General features: G+C 37.4%; 1 protein-coding gene across 6 annotated transcripts in view; it reads right to left on the bottom strand.

Moving 5' to 3' along the window:
* Positions 1-26220, bottom strand: part of LOC133523383 (uncharacterized) — a 311151-nt gene that overhangs the window by 103984 nt on the left and 180947 nt on the right. For all 6 annotated transcript variants that reach the window (XM_061858916.1, XM_061858920.1, XM_061858917.1 and 3 more), the window contains one exon: positions 22895-23013. In XM_061858916.1, the coding sequence (XP_061714900.1) occupies positions 22895-23013 (119 nt within the window). The remainder of the gene's footprint in view (positions 1-22894; positions 23014-26220) is intronic.

The following is a 26220-nucleotide window of genomic DNA, read 5'->3' as shown; positions in this document are numbered from 1 at the left end:
AATTGTAATACCTACATAAAAATTGGCCATGCCGGGACGGTAGGACAGTGCAAAATTATGTACCTTTTTATAAGTATAACGAGCGAGGTCATCGCCAACAAACTGTCTCGCAGTTTGGCGAATATTTTGTTTTGTGGTACACATATTTTATATTTTAATGTTATAATAATAAAATAATAAAAAAAAAATCGAGAAAAGCAGCTTATTGCATGAAGTCCTTCTTTTCTGATTTCAGGTTATCTTTAGAACAATAAACATTTAAACAAGGAACAAGTAAATGTAAAAAGGCGCTTATTAAAATTTATACTTCTTTGTGGTCGTATCCGACATCCGATATCAGATCAGACAATTTGAAAACGCTCTAATGGTGAAAATGTATGTATTGGATAAGTTCAACTAGCTTCGGTAAGATATTCTAGTTTTAGTATAATTGTAGTTTTATTGTAAAATATGGAACAAGCTGATTTTATTTTGTTATCTGAAGAGAGATAAATAATTAAAAACGTGACTCCAGGAATCGTGGGAAAAATGCGTGGGGACAGCGCACGAGCACTGTCACGATTGATTTTTTATTGACGCTCGGGTAAATCTGAACCCATTATAGTCCCGTTTTTATAACGCCGTCCGGATAGAACACTGGTACTATCAACATTTGTAGTGCTTCTTTTAGAAATTGAATCTATAAATAAATTCTAGCCTATTCTAGTCCGTAGTGACCCTGCCTACGAAATAGGAGGTCTCGGGTTCGAATCCTGGCATTTGTGTGTTCATCAGTTTCATACGAATATGTTCCTGAGTTATGGATATTATCTATGTATCCTGTACCAATAGACAAGCTTTGCTTAGTTTGAGGCTCGGTCGATCTGTGTAAAATTACCCCATAAATATTTATATTTTATTTACAATAATATATCTCTCGTACACATTACTAATATTGATGTGTTCAAATCCTCAGAAATTAATAGTGGCCAATGAAGGAAATGAAACGATACTAGTTGGTTGTTGCCAGCAACCATGTTTCTAAACCAAGTAAACTGTAATGCTCAGTTTCTAAGCTTCAGCATATAATTATCTCAAAGAACAACGACGCCAACACTTCGAAAATCAATACCACGCAATTTTAAAGGGTCGGTAACTCTGTGCTCTGCTCGTTTTGTCGATTACAGATAGGTACCTATTTTCTATAAAATAACGCGACTTTTACGCTAACCAATCATATGTTTTACGGTAATTTAAGATGATGAAATAAGTTTAAAACGGTCTGTTTTACCTCCCATTCATAAGTAAACACGCACAGACCCACATCAATGTACAGCTATTCAATAAAACGGCAAGTATAACTAAAGACCGTAGTAAACGCACTAAAACTGCTGGTCCATCAACAGCGACTGTTATCTCAGAAGGCATTAACCTACATATGAAACGTAACTCATAAATATTGCGCGTACGAAATCGAAACGAAACCAGTGCACCGGCGCGGCGCTTATTTATGTTGAAAGCGAGCGTTTTTAAAATTATAAACGTCAATTTTTATAGCTTTTATGTTAGAAATTATAGTATTGCATAACTAAATCACGCATGTAACTTCAGAAAGGGCCAATGCAGTGCGTCAAATGTTTTACGAATATATTCCTTCATCACGCATCAAGCATTAATTCAACATACTTTAAACAAACTCGAAATTCAACTGTTTTTGTTTTTATTTTTTTGCGCTACGAGATACCTCGATCAGATTTACTCTTAATAGACTATACGTAGGCCGCTAGAAAAGTTTTGAGACTTGTTCATGCACGTTAGCCGAACTGCGCCATACTCTGTCATTTTATACGGCATGTCTTAACATGTTCATTGGCAACAAGAAGTTTCTCGTGCGTTTGCTATATTTGTTTTAAATAATTTTAGTTTACTCCAAGATGTCGAAGTTGACGCGTCGCGACTTACGTGTGATAATCATGTATAATTTCAAGCGCGGTTTAACTGTTGATGATTGTATCAGTGAAATGCAGTCTGTATTCCACAAGACAGCACCAAGCCGTAGTAGTGTATATAGGTGGTACAAACAATTCGAACGTAAGGACTTTAACCTGTATGATGATCCACGTTCAGGGCGGCCGCGCGATGTGGTTACTCCAGAAAACATAGCCGCTGTAAAGAAACTAATTATAGAAGACAGACATATAACCTACAGGCAGATAGAGGAAAATTTGCACCTTAATACACCAGCCATTCGAAGTATTCTTCATGACCATATTAAAGTAAGGAAGCTGTGTATGCTTTGGGTACCCCACAATTTGACTGACGCCCAAAGAGAGTGTCGCATCAAATGGTGCAAAAAAATGATAAAAATGTTTGACCACGGAAAGTCACAGTATGTAAATAGTATAGTAACAGGTGACGAGTCTTGGCTATACTACTACGATATAAAAAGTAAATCTAAAAACAAAGTATGGGTGTTTGAAAATGAAGAAATGCCAACTACGGTAAAACAGTCACGATCGGTGAAGAAGAAAATGGTGGTGGTATTTTTTAGTAAAAGAGGTGTTATTAAAAGTATTACCCTAGATGAGCAGAAGACAGTCACTGCTCAATGGTACACAGAAGTTTGTCTGCCTCAACTAATTGTAGAGCTTAGAAAACTATGTCCGAATTCGCGGTTGGACACATGGCGCCTGCACCATGACAACGCACCGGCACATCGGGCTGAAAGAACACAAACATTTATAAAGAATTCAGGGCTGACGCTGCTAGAACATCGTCCTTACAGCCCTGATCTTGCGCCCTGTGACTTTGGTTTGCTGCCCATTGCGAAAGAGGCTATCAGAGGACGACATTTTTCCAGCGACGTGGACTTAATTGCGGCTTGGAACAAGACTTGTGCAGAAATCCCAAACGAAACATGGGAGCATATATTTAATGACTGGTTTTGGCGTATGGAGAATTGTATTGCCAATGCTGGAAATTATTTTGAAAAAACATCATGTTAAGGTCCTTAATCTAAAAACTTTCATAGCGACCTACGTACTTCGAGGGTGGTCCCCTATTGGCTTGAGTCGGAGCTTTTCAATACGATCATTATATTTCTACGCTACACTACATCTAGTAGGTACCTACTCATTATTCATCGAAACTAATGTTTATTTCGCATCGCTTATCATTCTGCGTAATGCTAATTTTATATTTAGTTCAGTGATACGTTCTTACATGAAGCACTTTAAAAGAATACAAAGCCCTAATTATAGGAAAAATAACAATAAAAGAGTTGACCCGGACCCGGGAATAGCTAAGAAAATTACCAAATTAGTTTTCAGTACGAAACGCAATATCGCGTTACACATTTCGATAGATCACATTGTGACGTAACTTTAATTCTGGGTTGACCGGCGGCATGGTTTATTGACTTTGGCACTTTTTGTGACTAATCAGAAATGGTAGCGGGATTACGAAAAACGAGATTTTTGGTATCAGATGACACAACACTGGTTTAGCCATCGATCGACTTTGTTGGTCAAAGTCTAAACCCGAGGTTTTCCTGATGAACCGGCATCAGGAAAACCTCTAAAAAGGTTATACACATTTTATATGTAGTAAGTATGCTTAATTCGTTCACGTCTTTCCTGCAGACATCGCAAAGTTAAGGGAATCTAAAGCTATTTCTTGCGCTGCTCCCTTATTCACCGGCGGGATATATTTTTTCAGAAAGTACTTGAGACTCAAATAAAAACAACGGGATATATATAGTCTGCCAAGCCATTTCCGTCAGTAGAAAAAAGCGGAAAATTTTAAAAATGTAGACCCGAAGTGTTATCGTCCCATAGAAAATTTTAAATTCGAGTCTTTTTCTACTGACAAAGTTGTTTGACAGGCTATATGTACCAGAGTCGTTAACTTTTATTGTATTGTCTACGTAAATGACCTTATTATAAAATGTGTTAGATCCAAAAGTCTTCTAAAATACATATTATAGTTTTACAACACCGAAAATGCCAATTACTGTTTTTAAAATACGTTATAAAATAGTAAGTTAAACGAGAAAAAATATGTGGTTGCTAATACTAAGGGTTAAGCAAAGCAATTTCCCGAGATGCAGAATGGAACAATAAAGTAAGTCTAGACTTAGTCTAGACTCCGGTAACGAGTGGGGTGCCTGGTTTACGATCTAGGGTCCTAAGTCGAGATCGATAGATACACGTAGCAGGAAGCTGAAGAAAACCAGTTCCATTTGAAATATTCACTCGCTAGTCGTGCATTCCGTTTTTTTACAGGATTTTATTTAACTTGCAATGTATGTACAACATCCAGTCAGCTGCAGAGCCTCCCCTCCCCACCTAGTTGACAACCTCCCTGCATAGACTACTTGTATGCAAGGGGGTCAACAATCTCTGCACATGTTTGGATCAAATCTTGCATGTTGAAATAGACCCAATCCCCATAATTTGATTGAGCTGAAGCTGCTAAAATAGAAACACCATCGGGACCCGGGTATGTCCTTAATATACGTCCAAAAGAGAGATATGGGCACTGTGAATCTAATCTCGCTTTGTGTGGTAGGGCACAGCACGGCGGATGACAGTCCATTTACCTGGGGAAGTACCTCAACCTTACAGAAAACCGCAGCCAAATAACACTAGACCCTACCCATAGTGAATAAGGTTGCCAGAGCTCAACGAGGGTGCGAAGTGTTAGGGACGGCAACGCGCCTGGAACACCTCTGGACTTGCAGGCGTAGATAGGCTACGGAGGTTGCTTACCATCAGGCGAGCCGTATATGTTTACCACCGACGTACTACGAAGTACTACAAAGAAGGTACCTATGATTTTTTTTGTATGTACATAATTAGCAGTTTTATATATTGCTACCTATGTGAAGGCCTCATTGCATTAACACAAATCATTCTTCTTTACACCTAGATAAATAACAGCATGTCAGTGCTTCCTATAGCCCTAAATAGGTAAAGCGGAAGCGAACACTGTTTTCTTTGAACCAACATAATTGCTTGTTCACGAACGTCGGTGTGGTTAACGAGCCAGATGGAGTATAAGGATATTTGATACTGTACAGTCAGCATCAAAAGTAGCGGATGAAACAACGCTCCAAAAGTATCTGATATTCCGTATAACTTTTCCAAATATAGATAAATTGTTAAAATTCGCGCTCAAGAGTATATCTTTTACAGTCTTAGTTATTCTACATTAAAGACATCACTTTTTGGTAAGCTGTTATAAAATGGTAGATACTTATGAAACGTTATTTGATCCGCTACTTTTGATGCTGATTGTACTACACTAATAGAAGCACAAATAATCTTCGATGGGATACTTAGTTTAGGAAAGAAAATTCGATTGTGCAAGCAAATTTTTACATCTAATTAGAAAAAAAAATACCTACAAAAAGGTCAAAAATGTCTGAACATCCGAGACGTTCATTAATGTAATGTTACAGACACGTGAATGTTATACAATAAAAAATGTCTAAAAAAACGGTTCAATAAATATTAAATAGTATTTTTGATTGTAAGGAATCGTCAATAGAAAACTCCAAACGTAGTTCTCTGCTCTCGTTGATTTTTACCATGCCCTTTAAACTTTTAGAACAGGAATGACAATTTAGCCCCCTTTTTAAGATTTTTAAGTTTACAACTTGCCGGTGTCAAAATATTCAGAGAAAAATCGTTATAGTCCATAAATAAGGCTACTCGTATGCATAAATGAGTACTTAATAATTTTGAATATGTTAGTAAACGACACCTATGCTAAGTATTATTTAATTTAAATCTCTATATATCCATTCTATATCAATTCCACTCGTAAAAATCTTAAAATCAATTCAAAATGTATACGAAATCCTCTTATTTGTAAGCTTTCCGTACATTAGTGTTAATTTCATACCCGTTACCAGACAAGTGTAATAACCTCTCGCCTCTACTTGTTAAAGCGCTTCCGCTGCTGACCTTTGCTTGTTTCTTTATGTTAGACCTGCCTCTTATTAGACATGCAGTTACTTAACCCTTATAGTCTTAGCAATAAAGTGGGATTTTAATTGAACTAGGTGTGGTTAAGATTGTGACGAGTGAGTTAAACTCATGATTTACAGCACAAAAATGTGATAATGTGAAAGAGTTCAGTAGCTGGTGTAGAATTTTTAAATAGCATAATAATTAGACATTCGCAGGCAGAATTCCTCCTATATCGTGAACTTGAACCCAAAAAGCACCAAGTAAAGAATACCTATTCAAAACCGAATTTGTTTTTTATGTTTCGGTTTTGAGGACATTAAAATTTGCTAGTGACTTTTGGTTTGGTCAACTCAAGATATTAAATCGATGAATTATATATTTTTAAATAGGTACGGTCACGTCTGAAAATATCGATACGGACAAAGTGCCAGAAATATGTACCTATACACTACCCTAATATGTACATAGGCCATAAAGTCGTGTATACATATTTCTGGCAATTTAATCGTGTCGATGTTTTCAGACGTGACTGTACCATTAACCTCTCCACTACAATCATCCAATTTGCATTAAATTGAAAATAATTGATAACCACGCACAAAAAGGAAATTTTAGGACTAGAATCGTATACATTATGATAGGAATGTGACGAAGTGAAAACAAATAAAAATACTAGACTGTTGAGAAACTTGTTATTGACGTCAGTAAGGAGATAGATAAGGCGAAACAAGACTTGGAACCAAATTCCGAGACGCCAACATCCATCCATTACAAAAAATATGTGAGGATTGGAAAGATAGGTAGGTACCATCTTTCAAAGAAACTATTAGAAAAGAAATAAAGGAACGTATAGATTGTCTGGTCAACTTTGTTGTTTATTTACTAGACACATAATATCCGGCCAAGTGCGAGTCGGACTCGCACAGGAAGGGTTCCGTACCATTATCTATAAAAACGGTCACCCATCCAAGATTGCATGATAACCTCGAGATTGGAAAGAAATATTTATTTTATTGTTTTTAGTATTTGTTGTTATAGCTGCAACAGAAACACATAATCTGTAGAAATTTAAACTGGCTAACTATCACGGTTCATGAGAGACAGCCTGGTGACGGACGGACGGACAGCGGAGTCTCAGTAATAGGGTCCCGTTTGACCCTTTGGTTACGGAACCCTAAAAAAATCAAATAAACCACAAGGTTCCTTTTATACGTCAAGTTAAATTATGAAAATATAATTAATATTTACGTCTAACACTTTTGATCGAGACTATGTCGTATAGACTAAAACGATTAAAGACACGTTTTAAATTAAAATTTTAGTGACCAAATCTTCTATGAAAAGGTATCTACTGCATTTTGTTATTGAAAACATCATGATTAAATCTTTTTATACTTCGCAGTTGTTAATTTTAAATACGTAAGTTTACACACAACAAAGTCAATATAACGGTAAGTCCATGCAGCCTCAGGAAATACTCATCAACGAACAACAAAACATCATACAAACCAAATGAATACTGGGTAGATAATCGTAGCGATACAAAAGCTAGGTTTGTGGGACACTCGCGCGCATATAACTTTGTACTTGCGCGGTGTGTATCTATTGTGCTGTTGTGTAATGTTTAATTGCATGTTACAGTGTTCTAGTAAAAGCCGTACAGTCAAGGTATAAATATTTATATTGCACACATTATCATTTTATTCAAATGGCATAAGATTGACGAGTTTGAGTATTGTAAATATTGTAATTGTAGTAGTTTGTATTGTGTCGGTGAAGGAAAACATCGTGAGGAAACCTGCACACATCTGCGAAGGAATTCAAAGGTGTATGTGAAGATTGTGAAGTCCCCAATCCGCATTGGGCTAGCGTGGGGACTATAGCCCGAGCCCTCTCGCGCATGAGAGGAGGCCTGTACCCAGCAGTGGGACGTATATAGGCTGAATTATTATTTAGTTGTTTGTTGTTTACAATACTGATAAAATATATGCTAACATGACTTGTTTGCCGGCGTGGTGAGAATTTAGATAATTATAAAACAAAACATTTATCTGAGAATCTGACATTATTTGCTACAAACGCACTATTAAGAAACTATAACTGTATACTGTCAATAAAAAAATCGGTCCTGTCAAAATTTTGTGAATTTACAATAAAAGGGCTCAGGAACGCTTCGGCCCCAGTTTCATTTCGTCATCTCCATAAATCGTCCGCAGTGTTATGTCGTCACCCTACAATTCCTAATTCGTAACCTTCCTAACTCGTCCACTTTCTTATATCGTCAATACCCCATTTTGTCTAAATTCCTATTTTGACCATAGTGCCAACTCGTCTTTGACGACTCCGTCGATTCTAAAACCATAGCGAGCATCCAAAAAGTCCCAAGCCTAACTATTACTATGCTATGTAGTTGACGAGTTGGCACTGTGGTCTAAATAGGAATGTTGACGAGTAAGCACTATGGACGAATTAGGAGTGTTGACGAATCGGCACTGTAGTCTAATTAGGAATATAACCAAGTTACTACAGTGGCCCACGTAAGAAAGCGGGCGAGACAAGAAAGTGACGATATAGGAATGCTGGCGAATCGGAACAGTAGACCAAATGCGAATGAGAACTACTTAAGAAGTTGACGAAATGAAACTGAGGCCGAAGCGGTCCTGAGCCAATAAAAGCGGTGGTGGCCGAGTGGATATGACGTCCGACTTTCGATCCGGAGGTCGCGGGTTCAAATCCTGGCTCGTACCAATGAGTTTTTCGGAACTTATGTACTAAATATCATTTGATATTTACCACTAGCTTTTCGGTGAAGGAAAACATTGTGAGGAAAGCTGCATACATCGGCGAAGAAATTCAAAGGTGTATGTGAAGTCCCCAATCCGCATTTGGCTAGCGTGGGGACTATAGCCTAAGCCCTCTCGCGCATGGGAGAAGGCCTGTGCCCAGCAGTGGGACGTATATAGGCTGAATTATTATATTATTATTATATACAATAAAATAAAATTGAGTATTACCCCAAATCCGAGTGCAACATGTGTATCAATGGACAGCTGATGGATTTTGACAAAATGAGATACCTAAGTAAGTAAAATCTAAATCCCAGAGCACACCGGCTGCGTGTGCGGAGACGGCACTTGCGCTAAAATGTTGGCCCGTGCGCTGACACGCCACGCAATCGGTGAGCCGTCTCATATAAGGATCTACCTATATATTACAACACGTACACGCACGTCTATGCACAAGCATCCGGTGTGCACGCACAGGCCTTAAATGACAACCCGTAATCTTCACTTCTCCAGAAAATACAAAAACGTATAGAATAATTGCAAAAGTCTTTAAATATACAAATACTACGTAAATTGATTATTTTACTTTCATTTCATCATTCTGTTTTAAGCGTAATATATAATATACCCATACATAAGAACTAACGCAACATTATAAACGATATTCAAATGAACTATTCACGTCCTATTGACATAATGGAGAACCCGTCACTCGAGCGGAAAGCCCATAGATGACTCATGACCACGTGGGTAGAGAAAGCTCGTGCATCAGTACGACAGTAAATAATGAACTATGTTCATTAAGCAACTTAACTGATCATCGATGGACTTTATGTCATTGCAATAAGGATTACGATCAGTAAATGTAGACGATGGTTTATTAAGCAACGTGTGTTGTGATGAAATCAATGAAGCGTTAAGTTAAGAAATATGAAGTTTTTTTTTTGTTAATAAAATGACATCTTTTACGCAAATGTAATTTGCAGCAAGAGACGTGATATAGGCAATAATTGCGAGTTTAGTAATCATTAAGCTTGAAAAAGATATGATTATCGTAATTGAAAAAATACTGCAATGCGAAGGCCAAGAAGCTACGCATTGTATTTATTTAACTTTAATAGATACCTTGAAACTTGAACACGTTAAAAGCATCACAATAATATTCGTTCAAAAAAATGTCAAAGGCATGAAAATAGCGTTATAAAAATCTTTGTCACATGTCACATTTTTTGTGAATTTTAAGATCCTTAAATACTATGATAAAATGAAACTGGAGTTCCTTTGAAACACTACTACATGATTGAAACACCGCTTTGAACACAATATGTATTCGTATATTACAAAGTGCACAATGCATAATTAAGTCTAAACAATGTTACCAAAACATGTCCCAACATTACCCGCTCATAACGAAATATACGCAATGTTTATTGCAAAGCTGAATAAATCCCCGAGACTGATGTCACTCGTAGATGAAATCAGTAACACAGCTGTTGCAACTGCACTATTGTGCGGTGAGCATCGAACGAGACGTACTTGACCTAGTTGAATTACGGTAATTTCATTAGCAAAATTATACGAAAACGAGAAACGACATTGCTGGTGTTAATTGAGCATCTTCAACTTGGTGAATCACTTCTGTTTTTTTTTGTATTGGATAAGCACGCAACGTTTCATTCGACATAATGAACCTACAAAACTAAATGAGAAAAAATATTTCCTTGCTAATGTATTGGCAACCTCTTACTTTTAATTGTTGGGTTCTCGAAGAAAATTATATTATAGCTTATAAATAGCACACAATATTTTTTCTAAGACAGCAAACACCCAAAATTTCAATCACACTAGCAATCATTGATGTGAAAAAAAGAGTGCTGGAGTAGAAAAATACTATTATAATATTTATGTTAACAACGAAAGATTGCATAAATATGGCAGGATGTTAAAATGTCTTGCAAAGCCAGGAAATTAGAAGGATAGAAAAGCTATATAACTCGCTATTCTGTACTAAAATTACACTGTTATGATATGCCGGGTAACGATATACCACTAGAAATAAATAAAAACTAGACATATTTTCGTGATTTTTTTTCTATCGAGCCAACTTTAACCTTTTCAGGTGTTGGTTGGAGTCTGCCCTTGCAAACATAGTCTTGTGTTTGTGATTTTTCCTGACCTTTGCTCTTGATCAAAACGTGTATAAATCCAAATATATTTTTTTATGTTCGCACCTTCTTAACTATTGTAGAATCTACTACCATATTAACTAGTTTCACCAAAGTTTCGGCAAAATAGGCGTATATAATTCGTAATAACAACGGCAACGTAATGATGATGGTTCCATTGGATCGTGGGTTGTAAACTAAAGAGTTTATAAGCTTTTAAGATGATTTGCTCCTTCGCACGCAAGTACACCTCGATTAGCAGATGTGCAAAGTAGGTCTAGGTAATACGGGTGAATCTTAGGAACCTTTTATTCACTTAGAGTTAGACCTTTCAATGACGAAGTGTAGCAATCATTAATGTCAAATTTCTATGAAAATATGACGTTTATATAATGACACTAAATCACTTTGGTTTGAGAGTATTCTCAAGTCTATACAAGGGTAGCTTCGACGGCTCTATTAACGCTTTCCCAATTGCATTTCTAAAGGAGCCCACACTTGACAAAAAAATCCAATTAGTACAGGCGCTAGTTTTTACAAACATGATTGCCAAATATCTAAACCTTAATTAACGTCCAAAAGTCTTTTTTGTCATGTGTTTTTAGATAATTCGAAAAAATAGAAACTGGCACGTTCTATATCAATTTCATCACCGATACGAATGTCACACTATAGAATTAAAAGGCCGCACACAATAGATTGTATTTGCAAATAGCAAAAACTAACAATAGGTAAGTATTGGCCAACGTCGCATAGCCTGAATTGTTGACTGATATGAAAACCTAGCATTGAAATTGAGATATTTAATACCTAGAGTCAGGCTTGACTGGTTTGGTATAATCTAGAAACCACATTTGCGTTGAAGGTGAATAGTGGTCGATAAAATTTTAGTGCGAAAGTGCGCCATTGAAGATCACTTATAGACGTTGTTTAACTTTCAGCTTAAATGTCTTAGCCATACAGTCAAGGTTTGAATGACAGTGGTTGATGGAAAAACAAAACTACGTATTCTGTACTTGACCTGCAGTTACACCATACATGGAACTTGACTTCCTATGCGCAAACCAAACTAACGACTGAGATCATATTATCATCTCTTTCACTCCTGCTACGACTATGTAAGCGTGAATGAGAGGTTTTACGACCCTAGTTTGGTTGTATAACCGTTTTGCAAGGAAGCAACTGTGCCAGTCGGCCGATTTGCTTCCGGGCACTCGAAATTGAATCTTACATTATATACTATGAGAGCTAATTTAGATTAAATAGCAGCACGTGCGGTGGACTTACGCACTTCCATTTTTGGTAATATGGTTTTCATGGTAATATATCATAGTAATAACATTACACGGTGATAAGCCACACAAGATGTATAGGAACATTAGAAACGAACTCGTCGAGTCTTTATTATGTTATGACCGTATACAAGTACAGAGATAATAATTAAAATATTCGTTTATCGGTGAACACATGACATTGTTTTGAAAAACAAAGATAAGAATCAAATTGAACTTATAATACAATTAATTTATTAAGTCAACGCGAGATCTATGGAAAAGATTTCTTTACGATTACTTCGACTGTACACCGAACGATTTAAAAACGGATTTCATTCAGACGTATAATTGTATGTTCCTGGTCGTAATTTCATGAGAACTATACAGTAGAAGTTAATGATTTCAAATTATTGCATTTTGACTGTAATTACAAAGTAATACACTAAAACTATACATATTTTACGACGTATGGACATTTGGTCATAAAATGATAAGAAAAAATCCAGTAATAATAACTTTCTTTCTCCAAGAATCTAGGTAATGTCATACAGTTTAATACAATAAATAATAGTTCTTATAGCAGTCAAATTTTTCCAAGAAAAAATAATTATATTTAACTGCAGACACTTAATGGAAATTGGTCAATTATTAATTTCACCTACCATTAGTAAACAAAACTAGCGATTATGCACGATTCTAGTGGTTTCGCCACAAAAGAAAATTTCCCTAAGTGGGTCAGATTTACCGCGCCGCCGGCTTGGTTTCCAGACTTGTTTACTATCTACTTAGTTAGTAATTGATAGCTTTCTTTAACCTATGCTGGTGGTAGAAATGCTAGCGACAAAATGCCTTTCCTAGGAACTGATTATGAGTGGTCGAGCAGATTTGAACAAATAGAAAATGGCCCATCGTTTTCATATTACACAAATATAAAAAAAAAAAACATAGTTTGAATTTCACTCCGTACAGATCTGAAGATGGTAACGTGATTTCTAATAATACCAAAAAATGGGGGGGGGGGGAATTCCAAATTACATAATAAATATCCTGTTTTAATTGTTTATAATAACCACTTTAGCTTAAAACCATTTTTTCGGGTTATAGAAAATTCTAAAAGAGTAAAAGCGATGTTCGAATTTGACTGTATGTATTTTGTTGTATTAAATGGCTTCTTAATACCACACACGTACTTATTTTAAAAGTTTTTTCTTTTACATTTCCCATTACTAGAAGGTGCATTGAGGTCACTTGGAAATCGGGGTACTGGTAGTAGTGTAAGTGTTGCAAAAGTATGTATGTATAATATACAAGGTGCCCACGAGGAACCCGAGAGATTTACACCACGCATTTCTGATGCCAAAAAATGGTATATGAGTATAGGTCAATTTCACAAAAAAAAAAAAATTGTTTATTTTTTTCGATTTTTTGTATGTATTTTTACATAAAATGTAAACCGTGGAAAGTGTTACTTGTCACTTTTTGACATCTCTCAATAAGAATATTTGGACTAGGTCCCATAGTGGCTACATCGCCATCAAAAACACGTATTCCAATGTTTTTTTTTTGTAAGTGGCTTTAACTCTGAAATTAGCCGAATACCAAAAAAGTTTATAGGACATTTTAGTCTTTAAATATGATCACGAATATACTGTTAAAATCTCTCGCAATGCTCACGGACACCATGTATATAAAGTGGTTCTGGTTTTAGTAGATATTAATGATTTTCAAAATTACCCCAACAATCACATTCTAAAACTCTTATGAAAACTACGGGCAGCTACTCTAAGGAGGTACACCACTTTAAATTCTAGTTAAGTTTTAAATAATTTCATTTACGTACATGTACGACGACTATACGTTTACGAATATTATTCATGCTGCACGAACGTATTCGTATGAGAAAATTGATATGGAAATCAACTCGCCAGTGAATGAACATCGCGTCTATCTTCATCAGTTCCACCGTTCCACGTCTGAAAGTGGAACAAATGTTGATAGACTTGAACTACCAGCAAGTTAACCTCGTAGCGAAACTTGTCAGGAATGTCGATTCTATTGTGGAAAATAAAAGGACTCACTTTTAAGAGATACAATATAGAGATATTCAATACATGTTTTTTATGAAATTTATAAATTCAGTTATATGTGGCTGTCCAATAGAAAAGGGTCCTTATGCTTTATGTGCAACAAGGATTATTCTATCAGAATTAGTTTGCGTTGTTTGTCACAGTTCCCGTGGCCACCTCCTATCTTCAACATCAGGAGGCCTACCGCGGACCACGTTCGACGTGTACCCTGTCACACTTACGTACGAATTCACAGGTGTGCCAGAGAGGCAACACATCAAACGTGGTTCACGGTAGGCCCTTTGATCAGCTCCATGTCATCATAATATTGTATTGTCAACCGATGTACATATGAATGAAAAATTTCAGCTCAATCGGAAATCGGGAAGTGGGTCAAAAGTAGCAAACTCACATACCCACATACTGACAGAACAAGTTGAATAAGATTACAGTCATACAAAAATGTACTGTTACAATAATAACCCTAAAGTCCCGGATAGACGTGCGAGTAAGTTCGCGAACTTACAGCTCAACGACCTTTTTCGCTCGTGTGTCAGCCTAAGTACGCGTACTTTACAAGCGAAAAAAGTCATCGAGCCATAAGTTCGCGAACTTACTCGCCCGTCTATCAGCCACTTTAGTTATATTTGCCGTTATATCGGGATAGAGAACCGATCGGAACAAATGAATACCCATCGGACTTATCTCAGCAGGAAGTCACGTAAAATATAAACACGTATTATTTCACAGGACAAAATAAATATCAGTTCTCAACTATCTTACACCAAACATTAGACCACGTTTTGTTAGAAGCGAGTACAGTCGCCATCAGATATATCTGAGCGGCCAACGTGTTCACAAATATCTGAACAAAGCCTCTATTATCAAGACGTTAAAGTGCATTTTCAGATATTTTTGAGCACCTTAGCCGCGCTGATATATCGGTGACTGTATCATACGATCGCTACATCGATAGGGTAAAACACTGTAATTTGCGACACAAAGTACAGAACCTTATATTAAACAAATACTCGTGCCATCAGATTACGCTACTTTGTTTGTAACGAGCTGAGGATGATATCGGGAGGATCTAAGGTGTGCATGGGTGTGGGGAAACTGGAATGGACCGGTTTAAAAAAACTGTGATAAAATACATTAGTTGCTTGGAGAGGGCTTGGGGGGAAGTTTGAAGGAAGAACCCATAAGTGATAGTAAGATGAATAAAAATTAAATACTATTAATGAAACATATTCATTTAGATTTGTGTTATTTGAAAGTTGCAAGTAGAAATATTACATATAACACACAGTACAAAAACACACAGTAATAATCGGCCAAGAGCATGTCGGGCCACGCTCAGTGTAGGGTTTCGTAGTTACCATTCTGTCAGAACAGGCCGAACGGGCGGGCCTATTGTTAAGTATCATGTACATTGTACATTAAGAACGTAAGGTAGGTACTAAGGGAGTACCTTCGCAGCGCTTTGTACGTCATTTTACTAAGAAGAGGAGATTTTTTGCAATAACACAAAAAACGGCTGGACCGATCATGTGCGAACATATAGTTTTCATTGAAAGTATTTATTAAGCTTTTATTACCCGATTACTTTCATATTTTTGGACCCATGGTTCAAAAGTTAGAGGGGGGGGGGGGGGGACATTTTTTTTCTTTCGAAGCGATTATTTCCGAAAAAATTAACTGTATCAAAAATGTATCCACGCCAATTTGCAGCTTTCTAGCACAAACGATTACGGAGAAAAGCCGCGGACGTACGGATAGACGGACATGGCGAGACTACAAGGGTTTCTAGGTGACTACGAAACTCTAAAAAAAGGTAGGTAACGCTAACATGTGCAATGCAATGCTGAAGACACCGGTTCGAAACCAGCCTTGGAACTGGAGGCCTTGGTAATTTTTTCGTTCGTATATGACATATATTTTAAGTTCAACAGCAATCTCACGGAATGTATAAGTTCTGATTCAGTGTAAACAAAGCCTCATTGTATTTGAGATGCAATTTAGTGTTATTATGTGAACAATATGCAGTACCTAATGAGAATAAAGTGTATTGTATTAACTAAAATATGTAATCGTACATACTGAAGTATAAGACATTCTGAATGTAAGTTTATCAAACAATATGATACTTGTGCGTCTAAGATTTAAAAGCAGTTTTAGTCACAGAATCCACTCACACTCCTCTTCCTCCTGCCCTTATCCCACGTTATGTGGGGTCGGCACAACATGTTCTTCTCTTCCATTCTCCTCTATCTTTCGTCACCTCAGCACTCACTCCTTTCTTTCTCATATCCTCTTTCACACAATCCATCCATCGTTTTTAGGGTTCCGTAGCCAAATGGCAAAAAACGGAACCCTTATAGATTCGTCATGTCCGTCTGTCTCTCCGATTATGTCACCGCCACTTTTTTCCGAAACTATAAGGGCTATACTGTTCATACTTGGTAAGTAGATGTATTCTATGAACCGCATTAGGATTTTTACACAACAATAGAAAAAAAGCTATAAATTTTGGGGGTTCCCCATACTTAGAACTGAAACTCAAAAAATCTTTTTTCATCAAACCCATACGTGTGGGGTATCTATGGATAGGTCTTTAAAAATGATATTGAGGTTTCTAATATCATTTTTTTCTAAACTGAATATTTTGCGCGAGAGACACTTCCAAAGTGGTAATATGTGGGTCCCCCCCCCCCCCCCCCCCCCGTAACTTCTAAAATAACAGAATTAAAAATCTAATAAAAATATATGATATACATTGCCATGCAAACTTCCACCGAAAATTGGTTTGAACGAGATCGAGTAAGTAGTTTTTTTTTTAAAATACGTCATAAAATTTAAAAAATTATATTTTTTCATCAAACCCATACGTGTGGGGTATCTATGGATAGGTCTTTAAAAATGATATTGAGGTTTCTAATATCATTTTTTTCTAAACTGAATATTTTGCGCGAGAGACACTTCCAAAGTGGTAATATGTGGGTCCCCCCCCCCCCCCGTAACTTCTAAAATAACAGAATTAAAAATCTAATAAAAATATATGATATACATTGCCATGCAAACTTCCACCGAAAATTGGTTTGAACGAGATCGAGTAAGTAGTTTTTTTTTTTAAATACGTCATAAAATTTAAAAAATTATATTTTTTCATCAAACCCATACGTGTGGGGTATCTATGGATAGGTCTTCAAAAATGATATTTAGGTTCCTAATATCATTTTTTTCTAAACTGAACAGTTTGCGCGAGAGACACTTCCAAAGTGAAAAAATGTGTGTCCCCCCCCCCTCCCCTGTAACTTCTAAAATAACAGAATGAAAAATCTAAAAAAAATATATGATATACATTAACATGCAAACTTCCACAGAAAATTGGTTTGAACGAGATCTAGTAAGTAGTTTTTTTAATAAGTCATAAAATAAAAATATTTTTTTTTTTCATCAAACCCATACTTGTGGGGTATCTACGGATAGGTCTTCAAAAATGATATTAGAAACCTCAATATCATTTTTTTCTAAACTGAATAGTTTGCGCGAGAGACACTTCCAAAGTGGTAAAATGTGTGTCCAAAGTGGTAAAATGTTGAACGAGATCTAGTAAGTAGATTTTTTTTAATACGTCTTAAATGGTACGGAACTCTTCATGCGCGAGTCCGACTCGCACTTGGCCGCTTTTTTTGGGTCTACCATCCGCTCACACTCACACTAATAAATTAAAAGAGCAAAAATATTTAAGATTTTAAGTACTTGTGGGTTCAGCGAATATTTTTCTAATTATTACGCTTACATGACGCTTAGTGCCCAGAACTCGCGTCGTACTCGTAACGTTTTAACTATACGCTTACGCTTAGGTACACTCCGTGTGCTGAGGGCCATACTTAGCTCAATTAAAACTGAGTCGCTTAACTTCAAACTCGGATAAATCCAACAGATTTTGCGATTTTGGTATTAAGAAAAGGTAATAGGGTAGATATTTCCTAAGAGGATCGAATAGATTTATCCGAGTTTAAAGTTAAGCGACACAACTATACAACATGCTACGCTAATCAAAATAAAGTAACATGAATTATCGACTGTCGGCGTTTGATAAAAAAGATGACTCAATTTGATTTACCAAAAAAAAAAAGAATATAATTAATGTCTAGATAAATTGCCTCGATATCAATCGCTATGAAAAAACCCGCTGCCGAGTATAAACAGGTACAGTCAACAAAAAAGTGGTAAAACGAAGTAACGCAATTGCTTTTAAAGTAGGCGGTTAAGGGGTTAAGCTATTCGAGTAACCAGTTCGTTTAAAAAGGAAGTAAGTAAGCCGGGAAAGAGCCAGTTATGGAAGTGATCGATGTGGGTTGATTGACGTTGACATGTTTTACACGTAATTATGCTGACGTGCAGTGGCGGGGCAAGACCAAAATTTTATGTGGGCAAGGATCTATCGAGGACATTTGCAGTGAACCACCGTAAGGGCGAATATCTTTTGAGTCTTGCAAGCGGTGAAGCAATAACACAAAAGTGATGACCAATAGTATGGCACTTAAAAAAAGTGGGTGTCAAAAATAAGGTTAGCTCAGGCAAAGTTTATTGTCGTCCATTGTCTTTGTGGCAGCAGGCATTTGCAATCTAATCTAAGGAGTCCTAATTGCTTATCTTTATGGGGAGGCGAAGTTTAGCCTAAACAACAAATAATCAACGGTCCTTGTTTGTCTCATTACCTGGTTTTACCCTTTTCGTTATTAAGATAAAGAATTCTAAATGCATCGTAATTGGTTATCTCTATGGGAGGCGGAGTTTAGCTCGCTCGTAAGGATCGAGGCAAAAATCTGAACTGGGTCACCGCGAATGTCCCCGATTGTAACATTTAGCGAGGACCTCTGGTGGCGCAAGATCTAACGAAGATTTTTGCGCTCTGCCCGAGATATAGTTTACAATAACACAGTTTACAATAAATAAATTACTTACTTACTTTAGGTAGGTACTAGGAAGATAGGGTACGCGAACCACCTAAAGGCGCACCCGAGGGTAGAACAGCTACACTCTAATAATAATAATGCTAATTAAAAATGCCTACTCCAGAGCACACAGTCGCTGTGGCCGCAATCGGTCAGGAGTATCATCATCCCCATATGTATTAGTCAGGTAAATGGAACTGGCATGCGATTTCGATTGTTTTCACAGGCCGATTTAAACAAACCGGACAACTGTGTAAATTTATTGTCACTATATTTTACCTGATCTGTCGGAAGTGTGGCCCTGTAATATACTACCTGAACCAGCTGAAGTTTAATTAGTCAATATAGCGCCAGCCGCTGTCAAACAATAGATAACTGTAAATTAATTTATTTGTAAGGTTGTCTAGAAGAGATCGCTCTAAAGGGCAGGACATTCCTAATGTAAAGATGTAAAAACATATACTGTTTTATCTCCATTACGATCCTTCTCACTAATTGTATCAATTATTCGGCAATATGAGAATTGCAAACACGCCAAGAAATCGTCGAGTTTGAGTAAACGCGAAACGTCATGTTCATTACTACCGACCTTGGCTCCTATTCCGAGTACTACTGCATTCTCAAGCTAAGTGTACATTCCGATTACGTAAAATTAGTAAACAGTAGCATGTGTTAGTCCGCAATTTATGATGTACAGCTACAAATACATGTGCCCCCTAAGTAGTAAGACCACAGACTACACTGACACCGCATTATAAAGCTTTTCTTTATACAACGTCGGTGGCAAACAAGCATACGGCTCTCCTGATGGTAAGCAGTATCCGTACCCTATGGGCGCCTGCAACTCCAGAGGTCATCTCGGCAACATGCACGTTGCCGAGCCCTAGCAGCACAACTGAGTTGTATTCTACATTATTTTAAAGTATAATATAAAAGCGGAATTCCATTTGCGGTACAAGCATTTTTGTACTGTATATTATATTTGAGCCACTCAGTACCGCACACGTGTGGAATCCCGCCTTTACAGGCCAGTTACACCAGTAACGGTTAATAATTGTAAATATTTTTAATTTATACGAGTAGTGGTCGTTTGTGAGGGCAACTGAAACAAGCGGTCGCGCTCCCATACTAAATTTGTAGGGGAGCGTTTATGTGTGGCCTCGATTATATGGTATTCCACCTGTCCAATTTCTTGGTCCAATGTGTATTTGCATCTCACAATTCGCTTAATGAGAGTGTCTGCGCGTATAGACATACGTTGGGGCTGATGGCCAGGATTTGCGCTGATGTGGATGGCAGGTTGTTGAAATGACGAAGGCAGCGGGTTCTTCGAATTAATTATATAATTCGGGATTTTCTACATGGTTTTTGATTAAATTAACTTTATATAAAATAGAACAAAATTAAAAGTACGTATAAGCGACGTGGTAGTTCGGTGAGAGGTCGAATTGTGAGTGTCATTCTCTGCCTTCATTGGTGCGCGCAGGGATGACGAGCCGCTACACCATTGGCTGCCGATCACGACATATACGCGATGGATGCCTCTCATTGGCTGCTGGTGACATGACGCGATAACATGTATGTGACGTAGGTGCATCGCAGCCGGGGATGAGCGCACGGGTCGCTAGGCGCGGCCAGGCTGAAGGTCACAAGCCGCCGCCAGTTACTGTGCGGTTTAGGTATGCCTTAACAGAGAGAATGAGACGCAATGCACATTGGACAAAGAAATTGGACTGGTGGAATACTATCCTAATTTGCTCCGTCTAGTGGTTGAGGTGGTCTGTAAGTTAGATAGAACTACATATTCCACAGATTAACATATTATGAAGCGTTTGGTGAACGCGCGAGGCCACCACGCATAGGTGCAATGCAATTTGACTTGTAAAATACTACGCCGCGAGCACCATTTTAAACTACAACAGCCCAAACCCATCCATACAACTCAGTATTTCGGTTAAAGTGCCGAATACTCGGCAAATATTTTTTTATTATGGTAGTCTTATCATCATAAGTTCACCATCATCATAAGACTAACGAAAGAGAACGAACGAACTAAATCATACGTCAAACTACATATTTGGCCTATCTGTAGGGGGCAGCACGAGTCCTCAGTTTATAAAATGTATATCCTCGTAAGGCCCAAGGTCCTACCTATAGGACTTATTCAGTTCGATGAAATTTAAATCATATTCAATTAGGACAGAGTTGCATTTGTTTTGTTTAGTGCAATTTTCAAACAAAATAAAATCTACTGTATTCCGTGCACTATAGGTTCAAATTCCAGTGGCAAATTTTGGATTTTTCATTTCTATGGCTGGGCCTTAAGAGTATATGGCATGGCAAACTTAAGTTTCTAATTTACGCTACAAAATGGCAGAACCTACAACGCGTAAGTAGCGTGCGTGAGCTGTTGAGGGCAGCATCTGCTTTACCGTGAAGTGTCAATGTCAAGGTTATGATTTCGATTTAGACCACAAGATGGCAGACCTCCAACGCTCACGGTCCCTATTACTTATTCTTTGGTAAAGATCTCGAAGCCCCAGTTACGCTGGTCGCTTGAATCAAACTCTAGCTATGCTTAGTAAACGACACAAGGCCTAGCTACAGATTCGTAATGACTTCGGCGAAATAAACCATTAAAACATGTGCATTCTTATTCAAGGTCACGCAAACTGTTTATAAAACTAATAGTATATTTCCGTTGACTAAAAGTTACATAATAAACAGATGTTGTAAAACGGCAGTTAGTCATACACTGGAAGGTAACCCAAGGGGTATAATTTAGGTCATGACTCCGTAAATGTTACCAAAGATACATGGATTGAGTAAGATTGTAAACGAGATGGCGCTGTACAGCTCCATACATTTTGAGGTAACTCTGTCAAAATTTGACTTGACACTTCCGCACCGCAGTTACCGCAAAATATATGGCGCAGTACAGCGCCATCTGTTTTGGATGTCAAACTAACTGGCACGTTTTTTTTTCTTAGACTTTACCCGTTACAATCAATTTGCTTAGATGTTACTTAAGGTTTATTTTTTAATATTGATTTAGAAATAAACCTTAAAACAAACTCGTAGGAGTAAATTTACTGCCATCTTTCGACACATGATTAAAACTTTTAAAACGCCATATGATTTTCACCCTTATTATTCCACTGATATGTGTTAAATTTGGCGCTCGCTCGAAATGATGCCTCCATACCCTTGGCCTGTGTTCTATTAGATGGCGCCACTTTTTGATATTTAACTAATCTAACACGTATCTGTGAAAGAATAAGGATTAAAGTCAAATGGCGTTCTAAAAGTTTTAATCATGGGTCGAAAGATGGCAGTAAGTTTACTGTGGCTAAAAAGTGTTCTTTGACAATCCACCTCTATTTCAAATTCTCTTTGGTTCATACTAATGGTATATCACTAATGCGCTATTTAAGTAAATGGTAGACGTTGGCCTAGCCCGCGCTCAAATGCCAATTACAATTATACGACCCTTTTTTGCAGTTAACAATAACTTGTAAGTTAACGATAGACATAAGATTAGCCGCTCAGGGCCAGCTTCAAATCGAACAAACATAAATAAGTACCCGAGTCCTTAAATTTTGATGTTTCTTCCACACAAGTGACCTTTTTCTGAAATGTGTTGGACCCTTGTATTGTCTGCAAATAGAAAAGTGGCGCGACTGACCTGTTGTGGCGCCCCCTGGTGTTGATGCGGCGCACCTCGCGGCCGCCGCTGCTCTCGCCGTCGCTGCCCGAGCCGCCGCCGCCCAGCTCGATCGCGTGCACGGACATGGACTTGCTCACCTGTTCATAAATATAACTATACTTTAGCTCATTTACTTTCCAGATGTATCCTAATATTTTGTCACCGTTGATGTGCTTTTATGTTTAGATATTTGGATGTTTGTTTTCATTATATGGATATATAGCTAAGGTGGTTACCAGACTGATGAATGATGCGTTTTCAACAAGGTTTGCCGCTATGTCTCATTTACATTGAGGGAACTTTGCGGAAATCGCTACAATGTGAAAACCGCCTGACTAGTGTATGCAATATGACCCAACCAGTGAAGCAGCGTTTAGACTTTAGGACGTCCCCGACTTCATCATGGTCACCAGACGATAAACATGGACACTACATAAAATAATTTGGCCAAGTCTTTAGTTTTTCGTACAAACGCGATTTTTTTAAAGATTTACAGGTACAAGAGTTTCCTTTGCTGTGACTAACGGTCAAAAATATGCACAGAAAAATAATCGCTTACTTCAAAAGGCTTACACCGAAAAAGGTTGCAACACAGGAAATGCAATGCGTCCGTACGGGACAGCCCGTGGAATGCACCACAATCTTTTTCTTGACCGAAAAGTAACTGGTGTTAGATTACGTGTGCTAATGACCTACTTCTACAACACCTACTTCACACCGCGAAATTGTCACACGTCCCCGAGATATAAAGTTTATCGGTTTCTAGAGGTTTTCTGTACAAGTTGGGGTATAAACCAACGCAGCGGATGGTTTCGTCGGTTTTACATCCAACATTATGAGATGCGTTGATTATGTTCCCGTTTTCGATGCAGCTAATTTACATTAACACATACAGAAGCGTTGCACTCATCAAATTTAAACTATCGCGACTCAACTGACGTATGGAATGAAGCCTTAAGGTGGTTCGATTTTCATACAAAAAACAATCGCTATTTATTAATTAATTACACAATATTATTACATAAATAGTTGCGCATCTATCTACTTTCGAATATTCATTTGCGCTAAATTAATAGAAAAACTTTGTTTCATATAGAAATCATGCAATAATCAACGTTATATTTTTAAAAATTTTACTCATGTGTGTGTGACAAATGTCGTGTACAAATACATTGCGGCGTTGCCACTCCATGCATCGGCGCGACGTTGCGATGTTTGACGCGTTTTTAGCTGACTCTGTCGACACTGACACTCAGTGTGACCAGGCGTACGATAATTGTCGTACATGTACGATAATTTGGGCCCCGGTATGACGTAATGTTCCAAAGAGCATTATCGTACACTAAAGTACTACAATTTCAGCCCTTGGATGATGCCACCTTAAAAGTCTAGTAATTTGAAGCAAAATATGACACTTTCTCTCAGAAATAGGCTAAAATTAGTATCTTTTGGGTGTTCGGCTCCTTGGTGTAAGTTTAAAGTTTAAAATGTCACAATTTCCTGTATACCGTTTGAGTCTATCCCAAAAATACACAAACATAAACAGATTTTTTGCGCAATTTAGACGAAAATTGTCTTTTTTTATTATTAATTGGAAGTTTAAGCTTATTTTGCAAGACATTTTTAGGGGCTGCCTTTTTGATTGGCGTACGATATTTTTTTCAACGGTACAATAATATTGACACTCAAGTACGATAATTCTCTTCCGCTCACCTGGCAACACTGCTGAAACTTGACAGGACCTGGGGGCCTACCGCGAAAACCTAAATTCGCAAATTGCGGGGATCTTTCTCTTTTACTCTCACTAAGACGTAATTAGAGTGACAGAGAAAAATGCCCGAAATTGACGAATTTCGATTTTCCCGGTAGCCGCCCTGGTGCTTGAGGTACTTGATAGAAAACAAAGCTGCCGCATGTTCTGAATTGTGATTTTATGTGTTTTTGGATTGAAAATGATAGCAACGTCTAAATCAAGTTACAAAAATCATCGATATTCTGGTCCGCGAAAAACCAGGAAAAGTGTAACTGTAATTAGAGTCTACAAAAATGACCAATTCATAGAAAATATGACCTAGAAACTAGTTCACTTTTATAAAACTCAATTTTGCCCGAGATTGTACTAAGGCGAATACCTAAGGGAGCTAAGTGTATTGATCTTGAATAATTAGTTGGCTAATACATATATGACTCCAACATGATATGGACATTTACATCATAACTATTATACCTAGTTGGTTACTAAGTTCTGTTACTCGATTTCTTTCTTTCTTCCTAGCGTTGTCCCAGCATATTGCCACGGCTCAATGGAGCTTGGGGTCCGCTTTGACAACTAATCCCAAGATTTGGCGTAGGCACTAGTTTTTACGAAAGCCACTGCCATCTGACCTTCCAACCCAGAGGGTAAAACTAAGCCTTGTTGGGATTAGTCCAGTTTCCTCACGATGTTTTCCTTCACCGAAAAGCGACTGGTAAATATCAAATGATATCTGTTCTGAAGTTCTGTTACTCGATTTGCAACCTCTTTATTTCCGTTACAACAAATGCTACCGAAAAAATAAAAAATGACATAATGTGGTGGATTTGTGAGCTATAATTATATACCACACATAACGCTTATCTCGTCGTATCTGTAATGAATTGGGGCCTAAAAGAGAATCGTATTCAAATTTTTTGAAACGCTTGTATTACTTTCTATATTAACTAAAAGTTGCCTTAAAATTCAGCTTTTATACTAAAAACGGCTTTAAATATGTTAAATTAACAAAATATATTTTGACAGATGCTTTCGCGCCCAAAACGCTCTTTGAAAATTGTGTGACGTCACAGTTTATGGCTTGACACATAACTACATACACACGTAGAAGATACGAACTGTCAACTGATATTTGTCATTTGTTGTTAATCGCCTAACTGTCAACAGTGTCAATCCGAGAGTTGTGACGTCATCAGAATCTTCAATGACGTTTCGAGTTTGGTCACGTGACGTGTGCCAAAAGATATTTTAAATTCAATATTTACAAAAATATGGTCATTACAGGTCCCCTAAAAGTAGTTTAACATGTTCTTATAATCCAAAAAATTTTTTGGGATACAATTATGCCCTAAGATTTGTAGATGGAAACAACCCTATTGCGTTGCACAAATGTGGGCACCCGCCAAACAAGATTTTGGGTGTGTCATACTCAGGGCTAACACAGATTCATTTCTGTGAAAAAGGTGTGAAAACCGGAAACTGGAAACCGTTCTCGAACCAATAGTGAAGCCCTAAAGCCACACCCTATTTCAAAACCGGCCATGGATCTTTG

The sequence above is a fragment of the Cydia pomonella genome, chromosome 12, assembly GCF_033807575.1.
Source record: "Cydia pomonella isolate Wapato2018A chromosome 12, ilCydPomo1, whole genome shotgun sequence".
NCBI lineage: Eukaryota > Metazoa > Arthropoda > Insecta > Lepidoptera > Tortricidae > Cydia > Cydia pomonella.
Note: the sequence above shows the minus strand (reverse complement) of the source record. Positions and strands in the feature narration are given on the sequence as shown.